Source organism: Hemicordylus capensis, chromosome 3, assembly GCF_027244095.1.
Source record: "Hemicordylus capensis ecotype Gifberg chromosome 3, rHemCap1.1.pri, whole genome shotgun sequence".
Lineage (NCBI taxonomy): Eukaryota > Metazoa > Chordata > Lepidosauria > Squamata > Cordylidae > Hemicordylus > Hemicordylus capensis.
In genome coordinates, this window is record NC_069659.1 from 320652873 (window position 1) to 320670013 (window position 17141).

At 41.9% G+C, this 17141-nt stretch overlaps 1 protein-coding gene across 8 annotated transcripts in view; it reads left to right on the top strand.

Annotated features, from left to right (window-relative positions):
* Positions 1-17141, top strand: part of MED12L (mediator complex subunit 12L) — a 324835-nt gene that overhangs the window by 14365 nt on the left and 293329 nt on the right. For 7 of the 8 annotated variants that reach the window (XM_053305817.1, XM_053305821.1, XM_053305823.1 and 4 more), the window contains 3 exons: positions 11806-11910; positions 12647-12838; positions 14790-14949. In XM_053305817.1, coding sequence (XP_053161792.1) covers positions 11806-11910; positions 12647-12838; positions 14790-14949 — 457 coding nt within the window. Of the gene's footprint in view, positions 1-8314; positions 8431-11805; positions 11911-12646; positions 12839-14789; positions 14950-17141 lie in introns of those variants that run through there. The other variant, XM_053305819.1, reaches the window with a different exon arrangement.

A 17141-nucleotide genomic window follows, 5' to 3' on the forward strand; every position in this document is an offset into this window, starting at 1 on the left:
ACCATGGTGGTGGCGGGTCCCACAACGATCTCCACACGTTTCCCCCAATTATTTGCCACTAGACTTTGCCAGCCGCCCTGTCACTGGAGTGTGTGCTCCGCCTTAGCTCTCCAAGCTACTACTAAGGGTAACTTACAACCCCCAGGCAGCCAGATGTCAGTCAAGATCCTGCCCCCCATCCATCGACAATAACCCCCTATGGTTGCTGGAAACCTTATGCTTTGGCTTACAGCTAGCAAATATGTCCTCTCCTTAAGCTAAACTCCTCCCAGAAACATAGGAACCTGCCATAAACTGAGTCAGACTCGTTGGTCTACCAAGATCGGCACTGCCCACACAGACTGGCAGCAGCTGCACTGAAGCTGCAGGCGGGAGTTTCCGAAGAGAGGAAGACTACGGCACAGGCTGCCTCGGGGTCCTGATCAGCCAGCCACCATATATATATATTTTTTTGTAAAGATAAAGTGTGCCGTCAAGTCGATTTGGACTCCTAGCACCCACAGAGCCCTGTGGTTTCTTTTGGTGAAATGCAGAGGGGTTTACCATTGCCTCCTCCCATGCAGTATGAGATGATGCCTTTCAGCATCATCCCATATCGCTGCTATCCAATATAGGCGTTTCCCATACCAGCGGGGATTCACACTGGCAACCTTCTGCTTGTTAGTCAAGCACTTCCCTGCTGTGTCACTTAAAGCAGTGCAAAGTACAAGATTCGCTCAATCAGGAGATGGTAAGCATATTCATTATTCTAGAAATTAAAGACAATAGTTGGAGGATCATAATTAATTATTTTAAAACTGCCATGGAAGAAAGTGTGGGACATGAAAAGTAGCTAGGCGCAGGAGCCCAAGGATGGAAAGTGTGAGAATAATGGAGAGGAATGTAAATGGATTGGAGAACTGCTCAGTTAAAACCTGAGGTTTTTAGCGTTCCCTGCAAGGACGTAAAGCTGTTCATCAGCTCCTGCAGTGTGACTTGACAGAGGGAACAGAGCCCACAAGCACAAGAAAGAGGACTGTACTCTCTCCAACTACAAGCAGTCCACCTTTATCAAAAGGAGTGTGCAATAATAACAACAACAACAACAATCAGAGTGGCTCCATCCCTTAAGGGGAATCTCTTCCAGTGCTCACACTTCTAGTCTCCCTTTCATATGCAACCAGGGCAGACCCTGCTTAAATAAGGGGGCAAACTATGCTTGCTACCACAAGACCAGCTCTCCTCTGCAGAACCCTCCAGGGTTGTTCTGTCTGTGCTCCCCTTTTCTCCACCATTTGTTTACTTCCTCACTCATTTTCTCCCGTCCGGTCTGTCTCCCCCTTCACTTTGCATTGTTAAACTGTTAATGTGAAAGCTGTACTCCCGCGGCTGAAGCCAAACCACCCCACTGCTGCTGCCCGATGCCCCAAAGGGCAAGTAAGACCTTGCAGATGCCCACGCGACTTCAGCCGCCAACCAACTATCCCCGCCATTGGCCAAAAGCCAGGGAGGAACCAAACCGCTGCGCCTCGTTGGATGCAGCCGCCGCTGCTCCAAAGCCCACAGACTTCCCTAGGTTGCAGCGTAGCCCTCGTCTTGGCCGCCGCCGCTCCGTCTGGAGCCGCCTCCACCAGCAGCCGCCGTCGGCCTGAAAAGGCCAGCCACGAGGGCGATCTTCGGAGGAGCCGCTCGAGCGAGCTCCCACAGAAAGGAATCTGGTGCTGGACTGCAGGTCGGGGACAGGGAGCCGCCGTAGCGGCTGCCTTAGCGCCACCCCCAACACGCAGAGACCTTAAGAGGTCCTTCCTGGGGCCGCGTGCAAGGGGCTGGGACAAATCGCCCTCTCCTTAGCACAAGGCCAGGGGGTGGGCATTCTCCCCCCACTCCGATTTAAATGAGTCATTCTTCAGGCTTTCCCTCTGTTTTCCTCTGATATCTTGGTTTGTCTAGGTTTCTGTGCTGTGTTCAAAATTTGGAAACCTACAGGCAGAGTGAGAACCTGTTCTAAGGTTACAGTCCATTGTGGCAGACTCTAAAGATGGATGGCCTGGTGAAACGAGTGTGTGTGCAATATTTCTGTGCACTTCAGAATCTCTTCTTTCTCACCCCATTCTGTAGTGCTCAGCTACTCCATATAGACATTGAACATTTATTATTTATTTAAAACATTTATACCCCACCCCTCCACTACACTACTGCTCGGGGTGGCTCACAAGAATAAAATAGATACAATCCTTACCCATAAAAGCCTTGGGCGTGCGTCCGTGCCGCCCGTGTCTTTTTCGCCCGATCTGGGCATGCGCGGAGCGCATGCCCAGATCGGGCGAAAAAGATACGGCCGCCCAGAGACGGGCGGCCATGTTGGACCAGGCGGTGGCTGCGGCGGAGCGACTGGCTCCGATGGCGGCCGCCGCCGTTACGGCGAGAGGGCCGGGAGGAGCAGAAGCGGCGGGCCAAGGAGAAGCGGCCGCCGCCAACGGCAGGAGGAGAGTGTAGCCGAGGCGGCGGCGGAGCCGCGGCCTCGGCCAAAGGTAGTTGTGGCCGCGGTGGGGCGACTGGCCCCGTTGGCGGCGGCTGCGACGCCACCGAGAGTGCGGGTGAGGCGGTGGCGGGGCGACTAGCCCCGATGGCGGCCGCGGCCTCAGCAAGAGGTGGCAGTAGCTCCCCTTAAGGCTAGCGCCCGTTATTACAACGGGCTAAAAATTACTAGTGTAAAATAAAAGTAATGAAATTAACCAAATTAAGTAAACAAGTTAAATGCCAGGCTAAAGTCAGTATGGAGTTTCAAATTAAAAGTTATTTTAAAAGCTAAAAAATGAGTTATAAAAACATTCTCTCTTTAACTTGTGTTTAGTTTCCTTTATAGACAGCTTTCAGTTGTGGTGGTTAAATATATAAGATCCCAGACACAGCAGAGTACAGCAGCCTCTCAGTATCTTAAGTGTTGAAGTAGATAGCTCCAAGGGGTGTGTGTGTGTAAATGATATGTGAGTGAGCAAGATAATTTATATATTCTTAATTTAGATTTTAGAATATTCAGACTATCAATGTCATATAGTAATCCAGGGTCAACAAAACATATTATCTAATTCTTAGAATGAGATACGCCTGCAATACTAATCAACTTGTCATATGTTCAAATCAGCATTTTGATGTGCATATTTTCGTTTTCCAGTACTAGTGGGAGCTGAACTGGCTCAGGTGCACAGAATCTACTTACTAAACTGAACTTCAGTTATGTCTGGAACGAAACCATGAGACAGTAGGCTTTACAGTGAGTTTGCTGTGAGGCTTTACTGGGAGTTCGAAGTTGCACCAAAAACCTGACACACAAAGTGGATTTTTTTAAACCCCAGATATAAATCGTGCTACACTCGAATGTGCAATGAAAAACCTGAATTGTGTGTTCTTCCTGTTAACTTGCAGGGACTTTGGGATAAGTCTGGCTGATATTATTATCTATCTATCTATCTATCTATCTATCTATCTATCTATCTATCTATTTATTTATTTTATTACATTTATATGCTCTTCCACCAAGGAGCCCAGAGTGGTGTACTACATACTTAAGTAGTCCATTCTGGAGGAGATGCGAACTAAAAGCCCTGTGTGGAAAAGCTCCATGAAATTTAATGGCTTGACATTCTTCCTTTTATATTATATAACAACATCATTGTTGCTCTAAGTATGTTCTAGTTAAAATAGCAGTGTAATAAATAGAAAGTCTCCTAAGACTATAGTATGTTAATTTACGGGCAGTGATTGCTGGTGGAGTGATTGTGATATATATATGAAACTAATTTCAAGAAACATGGGATTTAGTTGAGAGGGTTGCTGTTGCAAAGCATGAGCTCATTCTCTGCTGAAAGCATGCCCAATGCAGAGCTACCCATTCTTGAGTGTTAGAATTCCCCTGCTCTTGTTTCTCATCTGGTGCACTCAGTTCAGTAACACTTGAAAACTCATAACTTATAAAATAACTAATTTTATTAATAACCTGTCGGCAGTGCCATAAATCTTGGTTTGTGAATAAGTCTCATTTAATTCAGTGGGACTTATTTCTGAGTAAACGTTCATAGGATTGGGATTTACACGCAGGATACTGAAGTGTCACATGACTCTCAGGGACATATTCCTGGTAGAGGAAAGGGATTTTGCAGGGAGGGCAGAGAAGCAAAAATTGCTTTCCCATCCCCTGCGGCCAGGCTGCAAGCCAAGCCTTGCATGCACCTTGTTTGCTGGCTCCTTGTGAGAACAGATCTTGATCCACCCATGTAGGGCTGCACTGCATGCCAGCTATTGACAGCAGCTAGCACAATGCCTGATGTAACAGTTAACTGAAGTTAATGTTTTGGGGAGGAATATGTGCTTTAGAAAGGTAGGGCCAGATGGAAAGAGCCCATACCTTAGCACAGTGATGCTCTTACCCCTGGATATTGGGGCCGGAGTCCAGATCTTCCACACCCCCTGGGGGCCTCCAAATCCTCTTTAGTCTTTCCTGGGTGGTGTGGTTGCTGCTGGTCCGCACTGTGGTGGGCAGGCAAGTGTGATTATGACCTGTGCTGGGTGCTTTAGAGAGAGAGGGGAGAGTGGGGAAAGAAATACAGTGGTCCCTCGACTTACGATGTTAATCCGTTCCGAACGCACGTTCGGAGGTTGAAATTTTCGTAAGTCGAAGAGCGCATCCACGGAGGTCTGAAAACATTCGTAAGTCGAGGAAACCGCATCTAAAAATTCGTAGGTCGAGTAAGCCGCATCTAAAACGGCAACGACTTCCGGTCTTTTTTGTCATTCGTACCTCGAAAACAGCGTAAGTCGAGTAGTTCGTAGGTTGAGGGACCACTGTATATAAAAATAACCATGTACACCACTCTGAGCTTCTCAGAGGAAGAGCTGGATGTAAGTGTAAAAATAAAATAAATATGTGGGATGGGAATATTTTAAATTGTGTGTTGAGATGTTTCTGCTACTGCATATTTGCGTAAATATACCTGTTTTTAATGCTTACATTCTTGTGAGTGCAGTTGCTGTTTGTGCCCTCAAGAACTCATGTGTTAAAAATACTGTGACTGTCACTGTGCGCGTGTGCGTGTGGGTGGGTGGGGGGGCTCCAAAGGCCTTTACGTCCAGGCTACAAAATAACCTGAATGCACCCCTGCCTTAGCAATCCACTCATATATATGAATATTTATATCCTTCCTATTTTGAGCCCCTCAAAACAACTAACATAGGACATGAAAAAAGAAAAGCATGTTCATAACAATGTAAGAGAAGAAAAAAGACAAGTACAAAACCAAAAATACAGGAGGTAAGCCTGCAAACAGGTGGCAGGTAGTGAACAGAGGTGAGGCCCAGTGTTGGCTAAATTGTTTACCCATTAGAGGCAAACTTGTCCAGAAAGTGGGAATCAAATGTAAACTCTCCCATTAATTAAAAAAGTCTGTAAAATACTAAACAGTACAGACCAATTTTATTTTGGATATGACTGCTAACATTTTTTACTGGCAAAGAGGCACCTTTTAATGTGGTGATTCTCTTTATTTATCAGGGGGAGAGTAACTGGCCCTATCCAACCCAGCACAGTACTTCCAGTGACTGTTGCTGGTGTCTATCTTATGATTCTTTTTATACTGTGAGCCCTTTGGGGACAGGGATCCATCTTATTTATGTATTATTTCTGTGAACCACCCTGAGCCATTTTTGGAAGGGCGGTATAGAAATCTAATAAATAAACAAACAAACAAACAATAAATAAATATTTGATCTTAAAATATATTAAACAACCTAGGCAACAGGTGCATGTGGCATTTGTAGATCTTTCAGTGGCTTTTGAATTTATGGATTGCCTAAGCCTTAGCTCAAAGGAGTCTGTCCAGGCCTTGTGACTGACCAGGGTCGTAGCAAAGTTGGAGTTGGCCCAGAGACAAGATTTTAAAATGCACCCCCACACTGAAGTTCAGCTCATGAAGTAAAGAAATCTTAAATGAGGCTGAACAGCGGTAACAAAAAGCATAGTGTCTATGCGTGTGTGTGCAATCTATGTGCCACAATAGAACATCATCCTAAATTATTTTTTAAAAGGTTTTGTAAATTGTGGACGATGCAAGTCATTTAATGGTACTAGAGAAAGACATGCTGTTCTGGTAGCTCCAGGTCTTAACACTCGCATCAATTTCGGAGGATGAATACAACTGAAGGAAGCCCCGGGCGGGTGCACAGCTGGGGGAGTCAGTCATGTGACTTGCCTCTGGGGGCTCCCCCAAGGCTGTGGGCCCCCAGACAACTGTCTCCCCTTGCCCTATTATAGTTACGCCCGTGTGGCTGACCTCTCAAGCACTGGTCCACCTTTGATGCAAATTCATATGGCTGGTAACAGAGAAGGTTTTGTAGTGATGGTGGTGCTTCATCTTTGGAATAGCCTCCCTTGAAACCTCTGGCAAGCTGCTCCCCTCTTTGTCACGGCCCACTTGAAAGCAATCTTCCTTTCTTGTAACTACTGATTTTAGCTGGTGTTTTAATTGACGGCTGCTTTCTGTTTTTATATGGCGTTTGTTTTTATATGATTGTTGTTAGCTTCCCTGGGAGGACTTGGCTTAAAGGCCAAGGTATAAAATTTAAATAAGACTTGACTTGTTCTGTACCATTGAAGTGGGGTTTCTGGAAAATTTTTAATCTGAAAAATTTCTAGTGCCTTAAATCATATGCAGTGTGGGCATTTGAGTCGTGGTTAGTGGCTAAAAAGTTCAGTATGCCATGTTAGTTTTATGTGTCATATGCATAGCTCAGATTTTGTTCCAATACCCAGAATTATTTAAACAAAATATTTGATTAGGAAAACAATAAATAAAATACACTTCATGTGGTTTGTAACCTAATGTTCAGACAACCTAAAAACTTAGAAATTATTTTTACTGGAGTTTTTTGTTTTTTTAAAAAATAACCGTTCAATAGCAGGCACTTCCCTTACATTATTTAAACTTTTAGAAAAATAACAAAAGCACTGAAAATTGATATACTAATTTTGGCATGTCCAAAGAGCTACATTAGGTATATTATTTTTATTTATCATATAGATGTTCTTTAGATATAGTGAGCTGAAGAAAAGTTAATTTGGCTAGTACTACATGTATTTAATTGATATACTAATTTTTAGTAACAATGCATTTTTAGAAATTGAAATTTTTCTGCAGAAAAACATAGCAGTGGACAGTTTTCTAGAAAGATTTCATTATAAGAACACTTATTTGCTCCACTTCAGCGTTCTGTTCTGTATACAGAACAAGTAGGGTTGGTTGAATACAAGTAGGTTATACAAGTAGGGTTGGTAGAATAGGTTTGGAGGTTACTGCTAGTAATACCTTGTGGCAAATTATGCAAAAACAAAGGAAAATGCCCTTAAGATTACCTAAAACACAAAAGTGGTCTCTAGATGGCTTTAAATTGGAGCAGGTCAATAACTTGGTACCATTTAATATGAAATTCTCCTGAAAGTGGCATATGTTATCAATGCAATGAGTCTATAAATTGGTGCAAAGGATTTCAAATTTTACCTGTGATAAGGATGGGAATTTGACAACTGCACACGTCTTATAGGAATTGTTGCTACAATGATTCAAACCCTCTTGAGATGATCCAAAATCAGATTTAAGAGTTCTGTAACACATCCTGTGTGCTGAATTTGGGATCCCCTCAATCAATTACTCCCACAAAGCAAAGCAGCAATAACATGCCAGACAATAATTACTCCAGTGGTTCACAACCATGTGGTGTGCCCCCCTCTTGGGGAGCATTGAGTATCTGGAGGCAGCATGAAGTTCCAAGGAGTGAGGATTCTGAGGCAGGTAGAGTCTTTGACAGTGGATTACTCAAAATCAGTGGATTACTCAAAATGGGATGAATGCCCCCTAGCAGAAAGCCATTGCGGAAGGCCAAACTACCAATGAAATTTGAAACTGTTGTTATTGGCTCTAATATTTAAAATGTCGTTAGTTAGAAAGGGGCCCCTACAGATAAGAACTATGGTTGAGGGTAGGGTTAAAGTTACTTCCTTTTCTCCCTCGCTCCACCATGATCCTGATCTGCAAAGGATCCTGATGTACTAGCTATTAGCTAAAGTAAAGTTAAATCCATCGAAGTGATGATCGTTTTAAATGGCACATGCAGTTTGTCCCTAATTCAGAATAGATATGTGGGAGTGATAGTACGCTTACTAGTGCTTCATCCTAATGTGATTTGAGAGCTGCTGCTGTGTTCTAATGCTACTCTATAGATGGCTTAGTTTCTCTACTGTTCCTCTTGTAATACCATATTTGGCTTACTGACCCAGTCTACAGATCCCACTTCCATCCCTGCAGCAGGCTGTATGTGCACAACATGAGTGCATGCAAAGAGCTTGACAGATTCACCTGTGGAACATTCAGTATCTGGTGTTGGTCTGGGGAAGCCCAGAAGGTAATGCAGGTTTGAATTAAACTCTTCGTTTAAAACGAGGGAGATGCTGGATTATCTAAAATTGCATGATGGTGGTGACACAAATATTTATTGAATATCAAATTCAATAGCTGATCAAGAGGCTGAATAAAAATGGATGATCTACTAGATACTGTATACTCTGTATCTGAAATACTGTAAGTTGAATATTTGACCAATAGTGAAAGTGGGGAAAGTACATTTTCAGCCTATACATACATTTTTTAAAACAATCCCTTGTGTCTTAACCACATAATTAGTTGATTTGATAAAATTATGTATTTGCAGTTCAGACTGTGGTGTGTTGCTTCTGTTCTTAAGTAATTTGCCCCCAGTGGTGACTTGGGAGACAACACTGGATCACAAGAACTTTGTAGAAAGATTACTAGATATTCTTTAGGAGCACTAGGGCTGGGGGACTGGTGTGTTTCCTTGGGAACTGCAGTTCTAATATGCTCTAATTTGCACATAGCTAAACTAACTCTGCACACTTGGCTTCAGGAAAGTCCAATTCAACAATGTGGGATGTACTTCTGAGTAAACATGCAAAAGATTGTACCGTTTTGAGTGAGTTCTCTTTTGTTACTAATTACCAATGAAACTCATTTGCGTGTATTGTCCCTCCTGCCAAAGGTGTTCCTGTGTGTGATGGTTTCATTAAAAGCAGCTGTAGAGTCAGTTAGGGGTCAGTTAGCAGAGGATTGGTGACAGTGCAGAGGCACTGCTTTACCCTTTCTTTCTCTGTGGCTGGCTTTCCTCTTTCGCCATTTGGAGCTTGTCTTAAAAAAAGTTAGCTTACACATACCCTCTGTATCTATGCACTTGTTTAGAAAGGAGCACATACAATAAGCAATTTATTTTTAACTACGTCATCTATCTCTTCCGTAAGTGTCTACTCTAGGGGGCTCTTTTAATTCTAGGCAAAACTGAGTTCCCAGTTTTGTTTTATTTTGGTTTCGTGTTGATATTCCACAAAAAATTTAGTTCACAAAGCAGGTAACTAAGCGTTCAGCTTCTACTGATTTATTTTGCTAGGCAAAATAATCTTGTGACAGTGCATCCAATATAAAAGTACAGGTGGCTCTCATTATTCGCAGGGGCTCTGTTCTAAATCGCAAACAACAAAACCTTGAGTCAATGGGAATTGGGGATTGGTTTAGGTTCCTAACAACAAAAAGGGCCAAAAAAGCAAAGGGGGAAGAAATAAGAGTAGAAAGGGATAGTTCCTTATTATTCAGGTCTCCAGCAATGCCCCTAAGATCCTGAAAATGGTTGAACATTCTGTGTGTGTGTGTGTGTGTGTGTGTGTATATACATACTGCGTATACCTGCGTATAATGAAACTGGTTCTCTAAGACCCAATTGTGGATACAGAGTCTGCAGATAACAAGGGGCACCTATACTCTTATGAAATTGTGCTGTCAAGTACGTTTGGCAAAGGTTGTGAGACTGATATATGCAGGAGTCCACAACTCTAGTCACCACCTTCTGCCTGGTGAATGTTCTAATGATGATGACGAGAGGGCCCTCCAACTTTCTCTCTGGCTTGGAACAGGAGAGGGCAGGGATTGTATCTGTGCAGTAAAGCCATGAGGAAGAATTCCACTCTGCTCTCCAGCTCCAAGCTGGGGAGGAAAGCTGGGGCTAGTTATTTTAAACAGTGGAAGTTCAGGTTTTGTTTTTTAAAAGAAAAATGTGTTTGGGGATCAGTGATGTAACCATATGTTTAAAAATGAAAATGCAGTTTTGCAAATCTCAACAGCTTTCTAAAACTTGATTAGGTTTCACTTGGCCTTAGCTGACATCTTGCAAACCACCTTGATGACCCTGCAGGAGTCTGCAAAATCCAGTGCAGAATGTCACCTGGAGTGTATTGCTGTATAAGTGACAACTCCATTCAGTCACCCTGTGTTGGTTCAGGAGGAGATGGCTTGGAAATCAAATCAAGCCGAATGACAGCGTTCTTAGGCTTTATATTTCATTTAACTGAGCTTGATGCTGTGTGAATGCATTGCTTGACAGTTGTTTTTCCCCCCTTTCATGGTAGGTGCTGGTGTGTTGAATCTAAAGTCATGCTGTGGGGGAGGACAGAGCTCAAACCTTTTGTTTATTGGGGTGGCAAGATAATTATTTTTAAAAATATGAATATTTTACTTGTATTGGGAAAAGGAATACATCTTAATATTCCAAGACTGCCTAGATTGCTCATATGTGATAGATCTTTCTTTGCGTACTTGCAGGCCAACTCCATACTCTATTGAGCAGTAACTTTTTCAGGGAGAGGGTTGAGATTAAGGTAGGGTTGCCCATCACGTCAGGTATTCCAAGGCATGCTGAAACATAGGGCTGGTGCATCAGCAAACTATAAGTAAGATATTTTGGGGCTATTTATTTTGTTTAAAAACAAAATACAGTAATGCAGGATAGTGTGGCTCTGCCTTCCTTGGAAGAGACAGGATGACTTGGGCTCCTGTGGCACAAACCTCTTTTTGTTCAGTAGTCCTAGACTTTATGCTTGCAGTGAGTGCATACCAGCAATATCCAGGTGTTGGCTGGTCTTCTCTTTTGAAGTATTTGCAGCCATGTCTCAATTGAGCCATCTCATTACATGTATGTGCATATGAGATAAACCAGCATCTTGTACCTCCTTTCTGTTTAGGAATCTGTAGGGAAGTCTCCTTCCCACCCCCAAAGTAATTAAGGTACACAAAGACTATAGTCTGTCATAATAACTGTGGGCAATTGATAAGAGTGTTTAAAAGTTATTGTATCTTCTTTATATATATTTCTCCAAGGTGTACCCATCGCTAATCCCATGTGTGGCAGCTCTTGTGAGAGTTTGCAAGCACCTGCCTGGTTAGCAATGGGGACAGGGGAGAAAATGGTGGCTGCGGCTGGCTGGTGGGCAGGCGGGGAGGGAAAGCGCTGTCCAGGCCAGCCAGCGAGGGAAAGCGGACTGGGAGGAGGGGGAATGAAGATGGGGAGGAGAGACAGGGGATGCTCTGCTAGTTTGTTTTAAAATGTGATCAGCTAGTTTGTTTTAAAATGTGAATACTGGTGATCCTTGAAAGTCTGCAGTGTGATAATATAATCGTGTAGAAGATGAAACCGTGATAACCCTGGGCTGAGGAAAGCAACTTTGTTTAAATAAAATACAAGAACATCATCTTAAGTCTTAGCCTTTCACATCAGTTCACTTTGGGACAAGATACATAGGGAAAGCATTATTATTTCAGCATGACATCATGCAGTCTACATAATACATCAGGCATTTTAATTTGTCATTGGGATTTTGAGCAAAGTAATTAAAACTTGAGTTACTTCAGTTGTAGCCTTAACAAGATCCTTTATTTGCAGGATGAACTTACGGCTGTGAATGTAAAGCAGGGTTTCAGTAATCAGCCAGCCTTCTCTGGAGATGAACATGGGTCTGCTAGAAACATTGTCATTAATCCTTCAAAGGTAAGCTCTGGACTGAATTGTGCTGCTAAAGAGGTATCAATTTCATGTGGTCTCCTGTTAAAATAACTGACACCCACATCTACCTAGTTGTTAGGCAGAAGTTCTGTTTTTTTACTTACAAATTCCTGGCAAATACATGTTGGTCCAAAAAGGTTACTGCCGTGCCTATTTATTTTGCATCTCTTATTCTTTGAGGCTACCATGATGGCAGTTTTCAACTTGAAGCTCATAAGCATATTGATGGGACTTCATTCTATATTGTACAGCATGCTCTAGATGCTCATATGATTTGTGATTCAGCAAGAGGATTTAAGTATGTAAGGCATCCCAGTGAAACTAGGTGTCACGTGTTTGATGTTAAGGACTTGCTTTAAATCTTTTCCTGGACAGCAGCCTGAACTGAAGATAACATTCCCACAGAGAGACTTGCATACTGTACCGTGCATCTAGTATGGTGTTGTATGTAGTGTTTTCTGTTTAACTTGAAAGACGTTTTTTATATTATTAATGTTTTTGTTTTATTGGCCCAAACTCTTATATCTAAAAGATAATGGGGTACTGCTGTAACTCTCTGCATCAGGACATATGAGTGTTGCACTATGGAACTGGACTATAATCTTATTAAACTGATAGCCTAAATTACAGTGACTACTAAATCTGTTCAGATGGGGATACAGTATGTGACATTGTTTAGGTAGATACTAATTAAGTGTGTTTCTCTTTTCCTCCCTACTAGATTGGCGCTTATTTTAGCAGCATATTAGCAGAGAAGTTAAAACTTAATACTTTCCAGGACACAGGAAAGAAGAAACCACAAGTAAATGCCAAAGACAATTACTGGCTAGTTACTGCTCGTTCCCAGAGTGCAATTCACAACTGGTTTGCAGATTTAGCAGGAAATAAACCACTGATTATCCTAGCAAAAAAGGTACAACCCAATATTTTGAGGCTTCATCTCAGACGAGGGTAGGGGAGATACTAAGGCTATTCACACAACTGGAGGTGGGAGAGGGCATGCAGGCAGGGGTAAGACTGCACTGAACTTACATCCCCCCACCGACGATCACTGGCTTACCCGAGCTGTGTGGCTTGGGTGTTCACATGCGTGGCAATCCTCATGATGTTGGAGCCCCTGGTGGCGCAGTGGTAAAACTGCCGCCCTGTAACCAGAAGGTTACAAGTTCAATCCTGACCAGGGGCTCAAGGTTGACTCAGCCTTCCATCCTTCCGAGGTCGGTAAAATGAGTACCCAGAATGTTGGGGGCAATATACTAAAATCATTGTAAACCGCTTAGAGAGCTCCGGCTATAGAGCGGTATATAAATGTAAGTGCTATTGCTATTGCTATCCCACAATGTACCACGTTACGAGTACAGTGCATTGACAGAATCCCCTGGGAGACGGGCACTCTAGGCACCTGTCTCTGTAGCCGCTTGGGCTGCAAGCAGCCTGGGTGGTCTCATGAGTAGCGTTAGCTGGGGTTAAGGGCACACTCACATTTTTAACTCCAGTTAAAAGTTGGGGCAGAAAGCTGGGTTTGGTGGCATGGCACTGCCAGGATTGGGCTGGATCCATTGGTTCTCACATGCAGCCTTACCCAGGCTGGGCTTCTTTAGCCTGGGTTAGGCTGCATGTGAGAACAGCCTCAATGTGTTCAGTTCAAACTGGTTTAAGAGTATACTGTATACTCTGGTTTAAGAGTATACAGTATACAAACTGTATACTGTTTGTGATCATGTTGTGTAAAATTTGCACATACACCTTGTAATCAAGAGCAATGAAGCTCCCACATGTAGAGCTGTTCCTGACAGCACAATTTATGCAATGTGGATTATCAGCATAGCTGTCCCCAGTGCTGTACCGTAGTGAATGAAGGATCCTTGTGTATGCCAGGAACAACCTGACTGTGTTGAAGCATTAAGGACATTTTGGATCGGAGAAGGGTAGAAGTACATGTACTCTATTATTACTATTATGCTAAATTCATGTTTTGTAACTATTGGGAATTGAGATGGATTTTGAATTTATGAATATTCTTCTTGTGAATCCTCCTGGTGAATCCATCAATGAATTCTCATTGGTGTTTAGCTGATGAATACTTATTTAATTTCATCCCTTTTGCACATGCTTAGTTTTGACATCATCATGCCCTAGCTTTCTTGCTAAATCCTGTTCCTCTTAGATTCTTATTTCTAAGCACCTGCTTAGGTTTGTCTGCTGCAGCAGCAGCAGACTCCCTAGAGATTCAAGGGCTGAGGAAGACTCTTGATGTTGCATTTGGATGGAACAAAGTATTTCTAGTGCTTTCCTGTACCAAAAGACGCTTTCCTGACCAAGGAATCTGCATCTGTAGACATGGTTTGCATGAATTCATATAAATTGAATCCTCTTATAGAACTGTAAAGAAAATAAGGGGTGTGTGTGTGTGTGTGTGTGGCCAGAGGCAAGGAGAGAACTTGTAGACTGAATTGCAAGGATGCTTTGATAAACAGCAATTTCTTGTATAAATGGTAGCAGCTATTTTCCTGCTCTTTTTCAAAATAAATTCCCTTGAATAGTCTATCCAACTTTGATCAGCTTTCATCAATCTTTATGTGTTGGAGATAGTGGGTAGAACAAAAAATCTGTCTTCAAAATCACCTTTGACCCTCCCACCCATCTTGATACCCTGTTGCAGTAGTTCCCAACCAGGGTTCTTCCAGATGTTGTTGATCTACAACTCCCAGCATCCCCAGCCACAATAAATTGTACCTGGGGATGATGGGAGTTGAAGTTCAGTAACATATTGAGGAACCCTGGTTGGGAACCACTGCCCTGTTGTAACAAAATTTAAGTACATGTAACTAAAATAATCATGTATTTTTCCTTCTTGACCCCAGGTACCCATTTTGAGTAAAAAGGAAGATGTATTTGCTTATTTAGCAAAATATTCTGTGCCGCTGCTGCGAGCGGCATGGTTGGTCAAGATGACATGTGCCTACTATGCTGCTGTTTCTGAAGCTAAAATCAAGAAACGCCAGGCTGCTGATCCAAATCTTGGTAAAAACAAAAACGGGAATCATGCTTTTTGTATTGTAGTTTAAAAAAATTATTGCAGGTACTTGTTGATCCTGTCTACGTCGTTGTCGTATAAATATCTTTGTTTGTTTATTTATTGAATTTATATTCTGCCTAATATCAAAACCTCTAGGTGGTGTACAGAATTAAAACATAATATAAAATATAAAACATTTAAAATTTATAAAAAGATAAAAATCATAATAGATGAAAACACATTAAAATTTAAAAATGTGGTCTCAGTTGAAGGCCTGGGGAAACAGGGTCCTCCTAAAAACAAACAGAGAAAGAGATGCTCAGCAGGGAGCTCATTCCAAAGCCCTGGGGCAGCCACAGAGAAGGCCCGGTCCCCAGTTGCCACCAAATGAGTTGGGGGCAACCATAACTGGACCTCTCCAGATGATCTTAATAGGTGACAGGGTTCACAACAGAGAAGGCGCTCTCTTAAGTACCCTGGGCCTAAGCCGTTAAAGTCTTTTAAGAAAAGACACCACAATTAGAGGATTTTTTTTAACCCGGACAGGATTTGGGCTAAGCCAGAATGCACAGCCATAGTTCGGGGAAACTGGTCCCTGATAGCCCACTGAGACTTCAGGGTAAATATGGCTGATATGTGAACTTGCACCTTCCATTCCGGAGCAGGTGAGAGCATGAAAAGCCATGTGTGCAAAAGTCCCAGGGAGGGAATTTTGGGACCTTCTGCATGCAAGCATGCATGTCTCACGGCTTGTTGGTGTCGCTTATATAATCTTCCATTATGCTCAAACAGCATAGCTGTACACATTAAAATGCACACAAGGAAAAAAATAACTGGGAGGGGGCATGTAATTGCTGAATCTACATTCTGAGGCGAGCTTTCTCTGAGGAACAGAAAAGCTGATCTGGGAGCTGGCTATTCTCTTCCCTACTTCCATTACTATGATAGCTTTTACTTTACTTTTCATTGATCTTCTTCTGTCTTCTTTTTTGTTTTTATGCTCTATTGATAAGGAAGTCATTTGACTCTGCAAGGGAAGTACTCTGTTGGTGCTTCTGATTATCAACCAGAAATCTCATTCCTAGTAAAAGAAGCAGGCTTTTGAAAAGTGGGGACAGGTTTTTGAAAAGCTGGGGGGAAATCCAAATTTTTCTCTTTTTAATAACTGTTCTGCTAAATAAGAAAAACAGAGAAGGCACCAAACAAGAAGAAATGATGGAGGGGAAGCTCCTCAAAGTGTTTCAAAACGTTTTATTGCTCCCAAAGTATTTTGGATAGCAAATGCATTATTGATTAATTATTAATCAATCAATTAATATTAATTAAGTAACATTAAAGCAAATGCTTTAAACACAATAACGTGTTGGGCATTACAATTTTCAACATTTAAGGATGACTTACAAATTTTGGTTTTCTACTGACATGTGAACATTAAGGGTAGCAAATGCTCGATAAAGGAAACAATATTATTTTAAAATCAAAGACTGTACAAAGACAGTTCACAATTTTTACAAGCAAAGCATTATGAAAATAGCATAAGCACAGAAAATGATTAAGAAATCTCTTGAAACCATCATGGAATACACATTTGTAATAAAAACTGCAAAAACTCAATATAGTTCAAATTATATATTCCTACCAACAGGCTTGTTCTAAAAGAACTGAAACTTTATACTAAAAAAACCAAACAGTTCATCCAGCTACTGAACTATATCATTTTTGCCTTCCAAATGGATTATTCTTCTACAAAACATTCCTTTAAAAAAATCTCCACTACATACATAAACTAGGTTTATTGTTAGAACACTGCCCCTGGAAGCCCGATTGTGTCCTTGTAATTCCGGTGAGGTTGAAACCATTGTTCATGTTTTATTAAAATGTAGGTTTTATAGGACACTGTTTGATTTTAGCTTTATTAACTGGATTGTTGGGTCAACCTGATGATTTTTTAGTTAAGTTTTTCTCTCTCTCAGATAATGACTCACATTTCTTACACAGTAGCAAAATTTTGCTATATAGCTACCAGGGTGCGTAGTTCCCAGATTGATGTGTAAGGATGTTTGGATTGCTCATAAGGTGATGGTGTGGTAGTATTTATTGTTGATGTATTGGTTATGTTATGTTTCTCTATGTTTTGGTCAATGACCGTAAATAAAGTAATTGTAATTGTATTGTTAGAACACTTCTCCTTATAGAA